The 15857-nt window shown below is 36.0% G+C and overlaps 1 protein-coding gene across 2 annotated transcripts in view; it reads left to right on the forward strand.

The window, feature by feature from the left end:
* The first annotated feature begins 6 nt into the window (after nucleotides 1–6).
* Nucleotides 7–15857, forward strand: part of LOC125667914 (uncharacterized) — a 179568-nt gene continuing 163717 nt past the window's right edge. For both annotated transcript variants that reach the window (XM_056161948.1, XM_056161949.1), the window contains exons 1-7: nucleotides 7–84; nucleotides 763–1015; nucleotides 3134–3258; nucleotides 6228–6345; nucleotides 7635–7820; nucleotides 11318–11446; nucleotides 11584–11818. In XM_056161948.1, the coding sequence (XP_056017923.1) occupies nucleotides 821–1015; nucleotides 3134–3258; nucleotides 6228–6345; nucleotides 7635–7820; nucleotides 11318–11446; nucleotides 11584–11818 (988 nt within the window). In that variant the 5' untranslated portion in view covers nucleotides 7–84; nucleotides 763–820. The remainder of the gene's footprint in view (nucleotides 85–762; nucleotides 1016–3133; nucleotides 3259–6227; nucleotides 6346–7634; nucleotides 7821–11317; nucleotides 11447–11583; nucleotides 11819–15857) is intronic.

Consider the following 15857-nt stretch of genomic DNA (forward strand, 5'->3'; position numbering starts at 1 on the left):
ACACATCATATATGCATTCGGAAAATTAGTGGGGAACACAATCACCAACTTTGAATGGAACGACAACGACGAATATAACAACTTGTAAGTGGTACCCTCGTTTCGTAATCTCTCATTTCCATGTTATACTATTTACTGATATAACAAATAAACTTGAGTGTTTGTACATCGTATTGCACATGCATGGATACGTTAAATTACTAGTAGTTGACAGCATTCAAATACTGTAAATACATCATTTCTATCGTGTCTCTTAGTATTTCACATTCACCTCAGATGCAATATCCATTACCCAAATTTACTAGATGCAGGTTGGAATATGCACCTCTTCGATGCTACAAAGATTAAATGGTTTCTATAATTACTTGCTGAATGAAAACTAAGGAAATAATATTTGTAGAACTTGTTAATAAAAACTAAACGCTTCAGAAAGTAAATTACGTATATATGTCATTATAGAATCTTTTACGAATATTGTGATGTCTAGTGAGCGGAAAGACGTGGTATATTTCGAGTTAGGGAAACTGTGAAGGTCCAAAAATTTTTGAAATAGATGCACAGAAATTTAATTCCCATTTCTACGCGCTTCCGTTAGGAATGCTTTCTGAAAGCAGCTTGCAACGTTTGCATGCATGTATTATCAAAAGCGTTTTAGGGATGTGAAACTTTTATGTATTTCTTTATTTACATGTATATAGATGTCAGAGGGAAACCTTTTTGAATGTTATTTCTTATAATAAAATCATTTTTGTTTGTTTGAAGGTATGCACAGGTGAATGCTCATAAACAGCAAAATCCTAAACTGAAAACATTGCTGGCAATGGGGGGATGGACAGCCGGAAGTCTAATTTACTCAAACATGGCATCGACAGCGCAAAATCGGAAAGAGTTCATTGATTCTTCTATTGCGTGGTTACGAAAATACAACTTTGATGGTCTCGATATGGATTGGGAATACCCAGCAAACCGGGATGGGAAACCTTATGATAAAGCAAACTTTGCTCATCTTTGTAAGGTAAATCAAGAAATAATAGCAGTGTCAATTTCTAACATTTTTAGGTCACTTGAGTAAACTCAGGCGACCTATTGCAATTGGTTGTCGTCGTGCGGTGTGCGTTGTCCGTCGTGCGTTAACGATTGAACATTTTAAACTTCTTGATAACTACCAGTCCAATTCTTTTCAAATTTGATATGAAGCATCTTTTGGACAAGGGGGACATAAATTGTAAATTCCAGGTATCCCGCACCCCTGGGACGTTAGGGGTGGGACAAAAAGTGCCCAAAATTGACCAATTTTCAAAAATCTTCTCAAGAACCGCACATGTGTATGAAAAACTAAATACATGGTGATGTAGAGCAGGAAGGCTTCTACCAAAATTGTAAATTTCATGATCCAGGGGTAGGGTTTCTGACCCCAGGGCGGGGCCAAACTTGGTATATAGTGTTTATGTGTAAAACACTTAAATAACATCTTCTTTAGTGCTATTCATACTAAATTGAAACTAAATAGATATTTAGAAAGAACAGGTAGTCCTTTACCAAAATTGTAAATTTGATGATCCCAGGGGTAGGGGTTTTGGTATCGGGATGAGTCCAATTTGGTCAGTTATTACATTTGTGAACAATAGACATTTTTAACTTCTTCTTGATACATGGAAGGGGGACTTGAATTGTAAATTTCAGGATTCATGTAACCCTGGGGCCTTAGGGTAGAACAAAAGGTGCCGAAAATTGACCAATTTTCAAAAATCTTGTTTAAGAAACACTGAATGCATAGTTACACATGTAAGTAGAGCAGGAAGGCCTCTACCAAAATTGTAAATTTCATGATCCCCGGGGTAGGGGTTCTGATTGATTAATTATATCTTGCTTAACGTCTCGCTCGAGAATTTTTCACTCATATGGAAACGTCACGAAGACCGGTGAAGGGCTTCAAATTTGGGTCTATACTCGGCGCTTACGGCCATTGAGCAGTGAGGGTTCTTTGGCATGTCACACCTCCTGTGACACGGGACATCCATTTTTAAGGTCTTCTCCAAGGACCCATGACGTTCACACCTGATGCCGAGCATTTGGCGATGGAACTGTCACTACCTGTTTTAACGACTTAGGTCTGTCGCGGCCGGGATTCGAACCCCAGCCTTCCGCATGCAGGGAGAACGCTCTAACCTCTCGGCCACCGCGGCGGTTGGTAGGGGTTCTGACTCCAGGGACATACTATATAGTGTCCATGTGTAAAACACTAAGATAACATCTTCTTTAGTGTTATTGATACTAAATTGAAACTAAATGGATACTTAGAAAAAGCAGGTAGTCTTTTATCAACTTTTATCAAAATTGTAAATTTGATGATCCCTAGAGTAGGGTTTTTTATCCCAGGGTGGGACCAAACTTAGTAAATAGTATTTAAGTGCAAGTTTGCTGATACTGTATAAGATCTAAATGCATACATTAGGAATAGCAGAAAAGGATGTACAAAAAATGGTGAATTTCACAACCCAGGGTTTTGACTTTAGGATGGGTCCAAATTAGTCATATCTTTTGATGTTTTAATGTTAATACACCTATTATATTATGTAAAGCCTTTCATCAGTGTATGCACTTTTGAGGGCAGTGAAGTTTTAAGAACACATCTTGTTTTTTTTACTGTTGCTGAACATTAGAATTTAGCTTAGATATTCAGAACAGGAATTTTTTTCTAGATTTCATAGTCCTTGGGAGTAGTGATACGTTTTCACTGGTATTCAGGTGACCGATAAGGCCTGTGGGCCTCTTGTTACGACATACAATTTTTAAAAAACTTGACATACCCAATCATGCACAATTTGAATTTCAAACAAATTACCGTATTCGACCTATTGAGTAAGGGGCTACTCCTATAAGCGCCCCTGGGACTTTTTTCAACTCTCAAAAATTAAGGGCCCCCTTTGAAATACAGTACTACTCACATTTCTGATAATAGAGTTTTTAATCTTTCTAGCAATCTTGGTTCCGCACTGAATTTCATAATACATGGTATCTCTTGTCCACCAATACCGGTATCCATGATTCAATTATAGAAACTGATAATTTGTTGTCTACATCTGTCATGAAATTAACCTGATATTGTAGAAATATGTTTGAAATATTCCAGGAAACACGTGAAGCTTTTGACAACGAAGCTGCTACGACAGGGAGGGAGCGGTTATTATTTACATCCGCTGTTGGCGCGGGGCGGAGTGTCATAGACACTGCTTACGACGTCCCTGTGATGGCACAGTAAGTTTTAGTTTCTTTGGTCTTGATATTGCTTCTAAAATTACAACAGATTTGGACTGAATTGGAACCCGGGCTCCTTAACTTTCCAGAAAGGAGCTCTAGCAACTATGTTATGTTTTGAATAGCGACTGGACCCGACTGTCCGACATAGTCATCCATCCTCAAAGGTTTCACCGTGTAAAATTTGCTACTTAAAATCTATATCTATATTCTCATCTGCCAATTCCATGGAGCGGTCTATAGTACCAAATCCTGCAAAGCTGAGCATCTTTCAGGAAAGAGGAGTGGGTGATCAGTCCGAGTCGAAGGCCAGATAACTTCGAAAATTGTGGGGTTTTTTATTATCCAGTGTTATAAATTGTTAAATGCGTAATGTTCAATGACTGGTAAAATGAAAATCGTATTAAATTTGCGGACAGTCATTTTGAATTGAGCACTGACAACGAGGTTGAGGACGCCACTTAGTACAAATGATCATTGAATGCTATATGATTATGTAACTACTTTTCCCTAAAGGTGAGAAAAGTGTAGTATGTTGAAGGAAACTAATATTATGTGACATATTCGTTCTATACATACACCATAGTTGCATGCACTGTGTTTACTGTAACAAGAAACAACTTTGGGTTAATTTAAGACAAGGTTTGCGAGGTTTTACCATACAGCCAAAGAGTCATCATGTTACATATCAGTATTTTCAGTAGGAATTGTTCTCAAATGTTATGACATTTGGAAAAAAAATGCCTGTGTCATTTTTTTGTCCAGGTGGGCTTGATTTTGTGATGTTTTACATTTTCTGGATATTTGTACAATAGTGAATACTAGTGATATAAAAACTACACAATGCAAACTCATGGGGTAAAAAGGTAGTACAAATTTTAAAAAGAGTATCATCTACCAGATTATAATATTTTGTGTAGAATTTTAAGTAAAGAAAAAAGAAGAAAAAAAATTTCGAGGCCGAGTACAAATCGAAATTTTGCGTTTTGTGCAATTGTCGCGCATCGTTTCATCGTAAAATGAAACGGTAGATAAGATAACAAATACGATGTTTTATAAATAAAACACTAAAGGACTCTGGGTAAAGATTGAACAATGTACATAACGTATTCATGCGCGTTCACGTTGTCTCCAAACAAAATGATAAAGAAAACATTATTGCAGTTAGGTTACACTGCTTTTAAATGCAATAACACAATAACCAATACTAATTGTTTAAACCATGTAATTGTTGTTTTATTTACTCAATATTATATAAACAACAAAGCAAAAAGACTTACCTCTGTTGACATTTGATCAATCACTGTCATGCGATATTTCTCGTATCGATGTAGGTATTCGCGTTTATTACAAACGCTCAAACGACGTCGTCTAATAATCTACGGCAAACCATACGCGCATAAATTTGACGCCGACGACAATTTTTATAATATCACCTGTTGTCAAGTACTAGTATCCACTATATTTCCATATCTGATGACAAAAACAAAATTATATATTTTGCCGACAGCCCGCCGTAGTTATTAGACGCCGACTATTTAGTAATATATGACATTCACTTATAATTCATATTCAAACATAACAGTGTCTATACATTGTGCAAAATTCATCTTCACAATTATTCTCGAATATTCTATGGAAAAATAAATGATGTAATATACGAAGCCCAGGGGAAAAACAGGTGAAACCCCTTGAATTTTGGGATAAAAAAACTCTGAAAACTGGGCATCCTATATTACTCCAAATCCTATTTCAGCACATTTTCACAATATTGAAAATAAAAAAACCCCACAAAACCCCCCCCAAAAAAACTTGAGTTCACAGCTCGAAAGGCGGCTAGAGAATGACCACCTGATACACACAATCGAACACTATGCATCGCAAGCATTTTCATTGGCTGAAAATATCAGCCCACGAATAACATACATCACATGACTAAAATCCCGTTTATACAATATTTTTCCGCTATACTTCAAAACGCGAAAGAAATTTATTACCCGTTGCTAGATACATGTACTATCACCCTGGAGTGCGTCCTTTCTGTTCTCAGAGGATACAATGTAATAATACGTGGTTTCAAATGCTTCTCGGCCAATCAAATCAGATTCGAGTACTTTACATGAAAGTATGATAAAACAAAATATCTCATTTACTATATTATCAGGCTATGGGTATAGCACACACATGTTATCCAATTACAAATTATGTAATTTATATATTTCAGACCATATCTATATTGTATATGTAGTTGGGTAAAACAATACCCTTCATAGAGATTTCGATGTAGGAATACTTGGGACCTACTTATTCCAATGTACATGTATGTAAAATGGTAGTTCCCCCTCCATTCAATTTGATTATGTTCTATGATCTTGTTATGTATATATTGATATAATATGATAATGGTTCTTTCCTTTATCTTGCTTCTACCTCGTATTTCTGTTTTGCAAATCAGACGAAGCTAAATGCTAATCCAGACTGTGATGCCGATTTATTGACAGTATCAAAGGGTTTTTTCTTTATCTGCTTTCTGTGTTTTTTCTTGTTTCACCTTCCTTAGCTACATAGATTGATTGATTATTGTTTAACATCCCTCTCGAGAATATTTCACTCATACGGACACGTCACCACTGCTGGTGAAGGGCTGCAAAATTCTGGCCTATGCCCGGCGCTTATGGCCTTTGAGCAGGGAGGGGTCTTTATCGTGCCACACCTGCTGTGACACGGGACCTCGGTTTTCGCAGTCTCATCCGAAGGACCGCCCCATTTAGTCGCCTTCTACGACAAGCAAGTGGTACTGAGAACCTATTCTAACCCAGATCCCCGCGGGACAACAGCATAAAAATTAAACATACATGTAATAGATATATAGTACATGTATCTAGCATTATCATTTTAGTAACATTCTACGTCACTCTTACTCTCTTTTTAGTACTACAGTAATTTCCTTTTTTTTTTTTATATTTCAGATACATGGACTTTATTTGTACAATGACTTACGACCTGCATGGATCTTGGGAGTCATTCACTGGTCTACATACTGGACTCTACGCTTCAAACAATGATTCGGACAAAACTTTGAATGTCGTAAGTACCTATTAAGATATGATAAGACATACTAAAATGTTATTTATTTTTTTCCCGCCTTTTCGAGAAAAAAAGATTCAGTGATATTGAGACGTCATCAGTTGTAAGTGAAATACAAGAAATGGCCTGTACATGTACATGGCGCTCAGGTTCGTAGCAGTAAGTGTTCTTATCGTACAAAGTTTTCATCCGAATGACTTGCAACGGTAACTTTTGAATGCTAAACCTCTGGCCAAGGACCAGTCACTGCCTATTTTTACGTCTTAGGTTTGACGTCGTCAAAGCACAAACGGGGCTTGAACTCACGAATTCCCAGTCATGAAGTGAATGCTCTAAACACTGAACCACCGCGACTGGTCATGCTGGAAGCTAATTGTACATGTAAGATGAGTCATAGCGTTATTGGGAACAATGTCGTATTTGGCAATGTCAGTTTTGCATTTCCTTTTGAAGATGGATAACTTTCCATTTCGATATTTATATTTATGTATAGACCTTCAGGAAACTCAGTTTTAGCTCCGAAAATCCTCTATAACTCCTAATTACATTTACGACTCAAAATATTCTTTATTGCAATCTGTAGTTATGACCCTGTAATCTGTGCGTCATATACTCTCCTTTACATCTTATAATCCGGATGGTGTTCGTTCATCTCTGCTTATTTACCAGATATGCACATTAACTGATTCTAGACATTTTGTTTATAGATATTTGAGCATGCGTATTAGCGATTTCAGAATCATTTATTTATTCGAAAATATATCAATTGCAGCTGTAACTTTAAACAGCTAATGCACTTCCTCCTCTGTCACAACGAATGGCATATATACAGATATGTTAAGACTTTCACGAACGAAAGGTAGTATAAAATAGCTACACTTTCCCCGATAGTAGGTTTACTCATATTTTCAAACCGTTGTTTTTGGAGTTAATTACGGAGAAGAGTTAGGTGTCAACATATGCATTCGTGCTAATCTAAAAGATATGTGTGTATTCATCTGCGTGTACACTTTAAAGATAACCAGACGATTAAAGTGGTCAGATTCCATCAAATATTGCATTAAAACATTTGTACGCATTTTGAAATGATTGTGGATTGAAATGTGTTCATATTTTGATTTGATTTTATTAAAAATAAAAACCCGATTAAACGTGAAAATTGGGTTAGTTTTCCTGTATGAATTACCTCATACTCTCCTATAGCACGTATATGTATGAATATATTTTAATCCTTAGTCAGCTGTAATTCATAGTTGATCGATTTGCTTGAAAATGTTACATTTGTAAAGGCATCTGCAGCAGAATACTGGCATCAAAAAGGAGTACCCCGAGAGAAGTTAATCATTGGGCTGGGAACATACGGCAGAAGCTTTACCTTGGTGGACACTTCTAAGCACTGGGTCGGTGCTCCAGCATCGGGCGCTGGAAGAGCAGGGCCCTACACGAGAGAGAAAGGCTTTCTGTCTTACTATGAGGTGCTTTCATATGTCACCATAATTTCATTATATAACTAGTAAGCAAGCGCCCATCATTTATATATGTAACTATATATATATATATATATATATATATATATATATATATATACATTTGATTGATATTTACTGTAAACGTAAGTGTCTAGTTGAAAGTTCGACGATGCTGTAATCTAAGGCATTTTTGCATGTGAAAATTATGACAAATTTCTTCATTCTAAAGAAACTTGAATATTTTACAAGATTACTGGTGTGTATATTATAAAGTTATTGGGAACTTACTACTGCAAGATTGTTGCATGTGCAAATATCGTTAGCTCACTTTATAGTTGAAAGTTCAAATGAATTTCTGATTATCCGTCGTCCGTCTGTCTGTAAAGTCTTCTCCAGAGCCACTGGGTCAGTCTCAACAAAATTTGGCAAAAAGCATGCTTGAGTGAAGGGGATTCAGGTTTGTGCAGGTTTTTGCCAATGGGGGATAATAAAGAAAAGGCCAAAATTAAAGTGGGGTTATTTGAAATTTTTTTTTTTGAGAACCAATCGACAAGGAAAGTTGAAATTTACAAGAAAGCTTACTGACATAGTGCAAATTCAAGTTTGATCAAATCATGGTCTCCGGGGGTAGGGTGGAGCCACAATGAGGACCAAAGTTTTACTTGCGAGTATATAAGGAAAATATTTAAACATTTTCTCAAGAACCACTGGGCCAGAAAATTCAAATTTGAATGAAAGCTTCATGACATAGTGAGGATTAAAGTTGTTAAAATAATCAACCTCAAGAGTAAATACATGTAGGGCAAATCCTTAAAGATCTTCTCAACAACCAGTGGGCTAGAAAAGTTGAAATTTGCATGAAAACTTCCTTATACAGTACAGGTTTACGTTTGTTCAGATAATGACCCCCGGGGATAGGTTGGGGCCACAATAGGGGGTGAAAGTCTTACATGCGAACATATAGGGAAAATCTTTAAAACTCGTCTTCTGAAAAAACCACTGGGCCAGAATAGTTGAAATTTACATGAAAGTTTCCTGACATAGAGTCACGATTGGGAAAATTGGAGTACCGGTAACCGTAAGGTGATGTAAACACCTAGTACTCTCTCTCTCTCTCTCTCTCTCTCTCTCGTCACCTGCATGCTATTTATCAAAATCTTTTTTTTTTAAAAAGTCTGTTGGAGTTAATAAATATACTGTCTCTTGGAAGCAGACACGCAGTTTAGGGGGGGGGGGGGTTGTCGAAGGATAAGTTGGTAGTCAATTTGCAAGTAAAAATAGTTTTCCGCCTGATTTTAAAATTCTTAAATCGTCGGGGGGGGGGGGGGGGGTCATCCTTCGCTACATGGGTTCAATTAATAATTTTTAAGCCTATTTTCTTCACATTCAATACAACTATCAAGAATATCAAAGGGGGGGGGGGTGTCACTCAATATATCCTTATTCGCATATTCCATATGAAAATAACAGATGATGGTGATAAGAAGGATAGAGAGAGCGCTCATCCAATTCAATTCATGAGTTTAAATTTTTCTCATTCAAAAGTACTATAAAAAAGAGTGGGCGGATCACCCAATATATCTGTATTCGCTTATGAAAATAACAGATATAATTATTGATCATTGACAAAATAAAGTGCCCCCCCCCCCCCCCCCCCCCCCCCCCCTCTTACCCCTTTACGATTCCAAGTGTCTTGGGAAAGCAGTGAGATATACCGCATTGTCTATACACGTACTCAAACAACTTCCTAGAGTCCAGTGTTCACATCAGTAAAACTAAACAATGCTAGATTTAGACTGAATGTCGGTGTATGCAATGACATTCCCATCGACTAATGTAATTTTCATTTATCAAAATGAACACTATATATGGAGAGAGAGAGAGAGAGAGAGAGAGAGAGAGAGAGAGAGAGCTACAATTTAGGGGAATGTAAAGATATAAACACGGACGCATTTTTGTTGTTTTTAAATATATTTGCGATATAAAATAGAACATTTGAAGTTACACGCACATTACTTGACGTGTTTTGCTGTACCCGAGAAAATGATATCCCCTTCATGCAACATTTGTATCATTTAGTATTAGGACGCAGAGCTGTTATATAGTCCTTGAGGTACATGGCATAACAAGTAATTTTACATTTTATTTTCCATAATTCATTTGAATAGGAGAACATCTAAAATCGCCTCCGAAAATATGATTGCGTTCTACTCAACGATTTTTGGCAAATACACGCATTTTTTTCTTAACTATAATAACACAAGATTCTTTCGCAAAATGTCTATGAACCCAATAAAGTTACGCGTAGATGCATAATGTATTTTTCATAGCATGACAGTTTTTAATAGTCTTTGATCTCGATGACTATTTTTTTTTTTTACCTGAAAAGTTGAAAATTATAACTTTTAGAAAAATATTCTACAAGAATCAGGGGACTGTAAATCCAATAACGTCGATGACTCGTTCCAAAAAAAGCGACCGTCGGAAGACAGCGTTGGAGTTAACAATGCAATATTATAACGTTATTTTCTCAATATCAGCAACAAGTAAATGGTACATGTTATATATATATATATATATATATATATATATATATATGAATCAAACGAGAAAATTGTCACCTTTCTACCTGCAAAATATGGTCGGCATTTGAAGCGCGCCAATTTTGTTCAATAACCTCCCTTGTTCTTTGCTTTGTTGATGATTGTTGTAAAAAATAATAAATAAATATACTTAGATATGATATAAAAAGTAATGCACATGTACATTATTATACCTGAATATGGTAATTCTATATAACGCATTTTCTGATTGGTCTTGACATTCAAATTCAAGTGCAAGGGAGCATCCCCCCCCCCCCCCCCAACATCTTATTTTCTTCATCATATTCCACCTCTTCGAGCGTCGCGTAAATTTTCCATTAACTTTACATTAAGGTAGACCCAGTTTATTGTAACGTCACACTACGTCCGTGTCATTTCATTTTTAAAAGTGTAATTTCATACTTTGTAGGGGCGTAAAAGGAATTTGTTGACACGCGAGAGGGAATTTTATGGTTTAATTACATGTAGATGTACCTTATTATGGTTAATTGATTTACCCTGCAAATAATCAGCATTGAGGGAGAATGGAAATGTCTAAAATGGTTATCATAGACCGTTCTGTCATGGCTCGTACAAATGTACATTCTAATACGTTGACAGTACTTCTGTTGGGGCGAACTCGGCTACATACATGTATATAGGCCCGGATGCAGGATTTTAGCAGTTTTCATTCGTTTTGGTAGGATAAACAATTCATTACATAGATGTTTTGGGATAATTGAAAATGTACTTACGCAAGAAAAATGATATTCCACTTTGTTGTTGCCGTAGGAGAATATGGGTTTTCTTGGGTGAATATATTTTCATATCTCCCTTCCTATTATGCAATAAAGGTATACTGTAAATAAAAATATAACAAGTGTAAATACACTGTATAATATACTGTAAATATACATGCAGATTTGTGAGATGCAGAGGAGTGGCCAAGGTACCACATACAGAGACCCGGTAGCCAAAGTTCCGTATTTTGTGAATCCAAGTACAAAACTGTGGGTTGGTTTTGACGACAAGACCAGTATCTATACAAAGGTGAGAGAACTGCCTACTTTGAATCTGAACTACCATTGATTTATAAATTAAGTTTTAACATGTTACAGTGTAATATTCTTTAATATGTTGCCCTGTAATAAGTGTCTTGTTTTTGTCCCCTTGATGACGACTAATAGGTCACAGATCTCATCATCAAAGGTGGCTATGGAGGAGCCATGATATGGTCTCTCCCACTGGATGATTTTAAAGGCACAATATGTGGGGAGGGAAAATACCCACTGATTTCTTTGATGAAGGAGACACTGGAGGCAGCCGAGGAGGGAGGACCAGTGGGTCCCACAGTGGGGCCGACGAACGGTCTTGTTAGCACTCAGTCACCGTCTGTAACCACCTCCAAGGGAGGTGAATCAGGTATCTTATGCATGCGTCTCTTTGTTTAAGCATAATAGTATATCTAAGTATAGAAAGGCTTGTGTTTTGTTTGCTCATTAGGAAAATATAAGTAAAGAAAAGGTTCAATGTGTTTTGTTGAATCTAATTAAAATCAGACTTCTTAGATCCGCGTTGTATACTCTGCGATTATGAGCGTATCCTAGGATCTGATTTTAATTAGATTGTGTTTTGTTTGCATCGATAATTAGGAAAACGTAACCATTTATTGAATTTGCAATGCTTTTTGCAGACATATCTTTTTTATAATACTCTTTTTCAATTTATTAGGCCAAAAAAAAAAAAAAAAAAAAAAAAAAAATAAATACAATGTACATGTATTTTGTTTCTCAGGCACCGTTGCATTCCTAAATTAAATCCCGCATTTAAATTTTTTATTACGTATTAGTTCATATAAACACACAAAATCTTGGAAAGCATGTTCATTGTGTTTTTTAAAACATAATATTTTATATTAATATTTGAATATTATGGGACTGATAGTACGGTGTATGAATATGATTTAGTATTTTTAAAAAAGCTAAATTTGAAGGTAATAAAACAACCCCTGCCTGCCTCATCATTTAAAAAAAAAAAAATGCCCGAGAAACTAAACATTAATTTTTTTTAGCCTTAGTCTTAAAGTTTACATTTATTTTTATTTCTGTAGTAAGTCCATCTTGATAAATTTAAATTGGAATTTATTTCGCCTAGAATTTAAATTGGAATATAGTTCGCCTAGAATTTGTATTATCTTTCCCTGGATGTAAGAGACGACATCATACATGGAAGAAAATCACAGGATTTTGTTTATCAAATGTAATTGTAAACTAAAAATGATAATAATAATTGATAAAATATAAACTTCTGACTGGCATGACCATCCCCTGCTCAAATTGTATTAAGAAAACTTTCTCTGTACCTTTGCTCAGCCTCTTAAATCCAAATGAAATCTTTAAAATGACGTCCACACATGTACAAACACTCACACACACAGCATCTAACAAGCAAACACGTGTAGAACCCGTCCTGTCGTCTGCTTATCGCGTTCTTAAAAGTTAAAGTAGAAATCCCCGCCAACCAACTTACCTCACATGTCCCTGTTTCGGATCTTTAAATAAAAAAGCCACTTTATCAATGCACAATGACTACCATTGTACATGCAAACAAATAAACAGCATAGAAACCATTCAATTACCATTATATCTTCTCTATGAATTACCCAGCATTTTAACCCTGGTCATTTGCCTTCGTATATATGTTTTGCACACGTCATGCTGGGTCAAAAGGTCAAATTATACTACTCGTAAAAATTACTAGTCTCGTGCTACCAGACGCTCTGCTTTCTCCGAAAATCACCAACGAACAGAGAGTCTGGTGAAGGCGCGCGATAACGTTTGTAACGTCAGAACGAGGCTTACCAAAATATCGGTATTTAAGGTAGACCTATACTCGGCCTTAAATGGACTCAATCATGAAAAAAGTGCCTTTATAAGACAGATATATATTCCAGTAATAGATAAACATTGAAAAATATATATGTCAACTTGCTAATTTCATTGTTATTGCTTCTCAAAAGTAAGTACCCCATCCACATATAATCAGCATTAATGAAAATGTATTCCTCCTTCTTATTTTTCTTAATAATAATTATTTTTCCAAAACAAATGGGCTGTAATAAGCAACATAGACTATATACCCATTATTTAATGATATGTAATCATTTATTTTAATAAATTTGAATAACTATTTTCATAATGTACAATTTGTAAGCCCACACACGTTAAAAGAAATACTGTTGAAAATGCCATTTGATGTCAATATTGGTCCCCCCCCCCCCAATTTTTATGGACTAAACCTTGAATAAATTGTTTCTAATTTACAAATTATTATCTCAGAAAAAGGATTTGCGTAAGAAAATCATATGTTGTCGTATCATTTTAAAAGCTATAAGCTCTATAACAAGTACACCCCCCCCCCCCCCCCCCCCCCCCCCAAATCTTGAATTATACATTATCATATTTTCATAAGACATGTGAAATTTGAGTATATTTACAACCTTGGATAATAATTTGAACTATGTTAAACTATAAGTATTATAGATACATGTGATTTGCAATTAGATTTTACATTTTATCTGAAAACAAATCATTCTAGAAGAGGGTATTCACAATGTGAATGTAAAACGAAAGTAACAAACTGAATTTTGATAGTTTTGCTATTATGATTAATGCATGTGTGTAATGTGTGTTATATCTTTTATCATGGAATCATTTGCATGTACATAAATTGGATATACGTACATGTACACCACTTACGCCGATCTATGTAGATGCAATCTCAATAAGGAACTACACTGTAATCGCGTTATACAGATGCCGCCCCAATAATTTTGAAAAACAAGAGAGGGGATGAGGAAAAAATGACAAATTTATGACGGTCGGTGAAAAAAACAAATTATTTGCAGCCGTTCTTTGAAGCTTGCGTCAATATCTGCAACATTGGAGCAGCGAACACAACTACGACATCTGTGTCACTGGAGCAGCGAAGTGTGAACTTTTATTTTTACACAAGCTTACCATGTATTTGTTCATGATAATTTAGATTCAACAGCTGCGTAGTTTTGAATTAGCAATTATTACGCTCGAGAATTTTTTACTCATATGGAGACGTCACCATTGCCGGTGAATGGAATATTGCTACACAAATATGGGAAGTTGACGATGGCGAAGCTGAAATCATCCCGTTTGTCATACAGTTGAGTTGTCAGTTTGCCGTTAATGTCTACTATCAATAAAATATCTAAGTATGAAGCAGAAGTGGACGACTCTGTGGTGTCCTTTATTTCGAGCTCACAGGGATATATCAAATCGACATATGAATGAAAGGGTACCTGTAAAGTGCGAAACGAAATCGAAACGAAACGAAACGAAATCTACCGAAACGAAACGAAATCTACCGAAACGAAACGAAACCTACCGAAACGAAACGAAACAGATTGTATAACCGAACTCTTTTAATTATAATAATTAAAAATGGTATCTTAGGCCCCTGTGAAAGTTACCACATATAAATAAAATTCGCCTCCCCTTTGATGTAGGCTTTCGGCTTGACTGTTACAAAGTTTTAAAAGTTGGAAAGGGGGGAGTAAGCACAAAGTACATATCCGTAGTTGATTAAATGCCATGTACAATTAGTTTCGGATTCATACATTTCAGAACCGAGGGTTACAGTCTCAGAGATCTGGGGAAACACACTATACGAGGGGTGGGGTCGCCGACGTTGGATCCGCCTTTGGGCATAGATACATTGTTTGAAGAAGCTGGTGTCTGAGAAAATTGAAAGCAGGAAGAGCTCTTAACCTCTTATTTTATCTCTAACTGCTGAGGTGCGAGTACTTTCAATAATGGAAAAACTCTATACATTTGGGATGTTGCTAAGACGGGGAATTGAAAACGGGACGGAAAACGGATTTTTTTTAAATGCAATAATATTAGGAGGAGGTCGGCATTTTGTAAACTGAAAAGGCTTATGAACAAGGGGATTTTAAGCAGAAATCACAAAGAGAACGGGAGGACATATTCAGAATCCACCGTTTGATATACTACATACAAATACACAATATCCACATGTATACATATATTTGTCTTTAGAGCAAAAAATACTGAAACATGTATTTATGCCCAAAATCGGATTCAACGCCGACGACCCCATCCCTCGTTTAGTGTGTTTCCCCAGACCTCTGACCTGTGAGACTGTAACCTTCCGTTCTGAAATTTATGGATCCGAAGCTAATTGCACATGGTATTTATGTACTTTGTGCTTAACCCCCCCTTTCCAACTCTTAAAACTTTGTATCAGTCAAGCCGAAAGCCTACATCAAAGGGGAGGCGAATTTTATTTATATGTGTAAACTTTAACAGGGGCCTTAGATACCATTTTCAATTATAATTTAAAGAGTTCGATCATACAATCTGTTTCGTTTCGTTTCGGTAGGTTTCGTTTCGTTTCGGTGGGTTTC

Source organism: Ostrea edulis, chromosome 4 (assembly GCF_947568905.1).
Source record: "Ostrea edulis chromosome 4, xbOstEdul1.1, whole genome shotgun sequence".
NCBI lineage: Eukaryota > Metazoa > Mollusca > Bivalvia > Ostreida > Ostreidae > Ostrea > Ostrea edulis.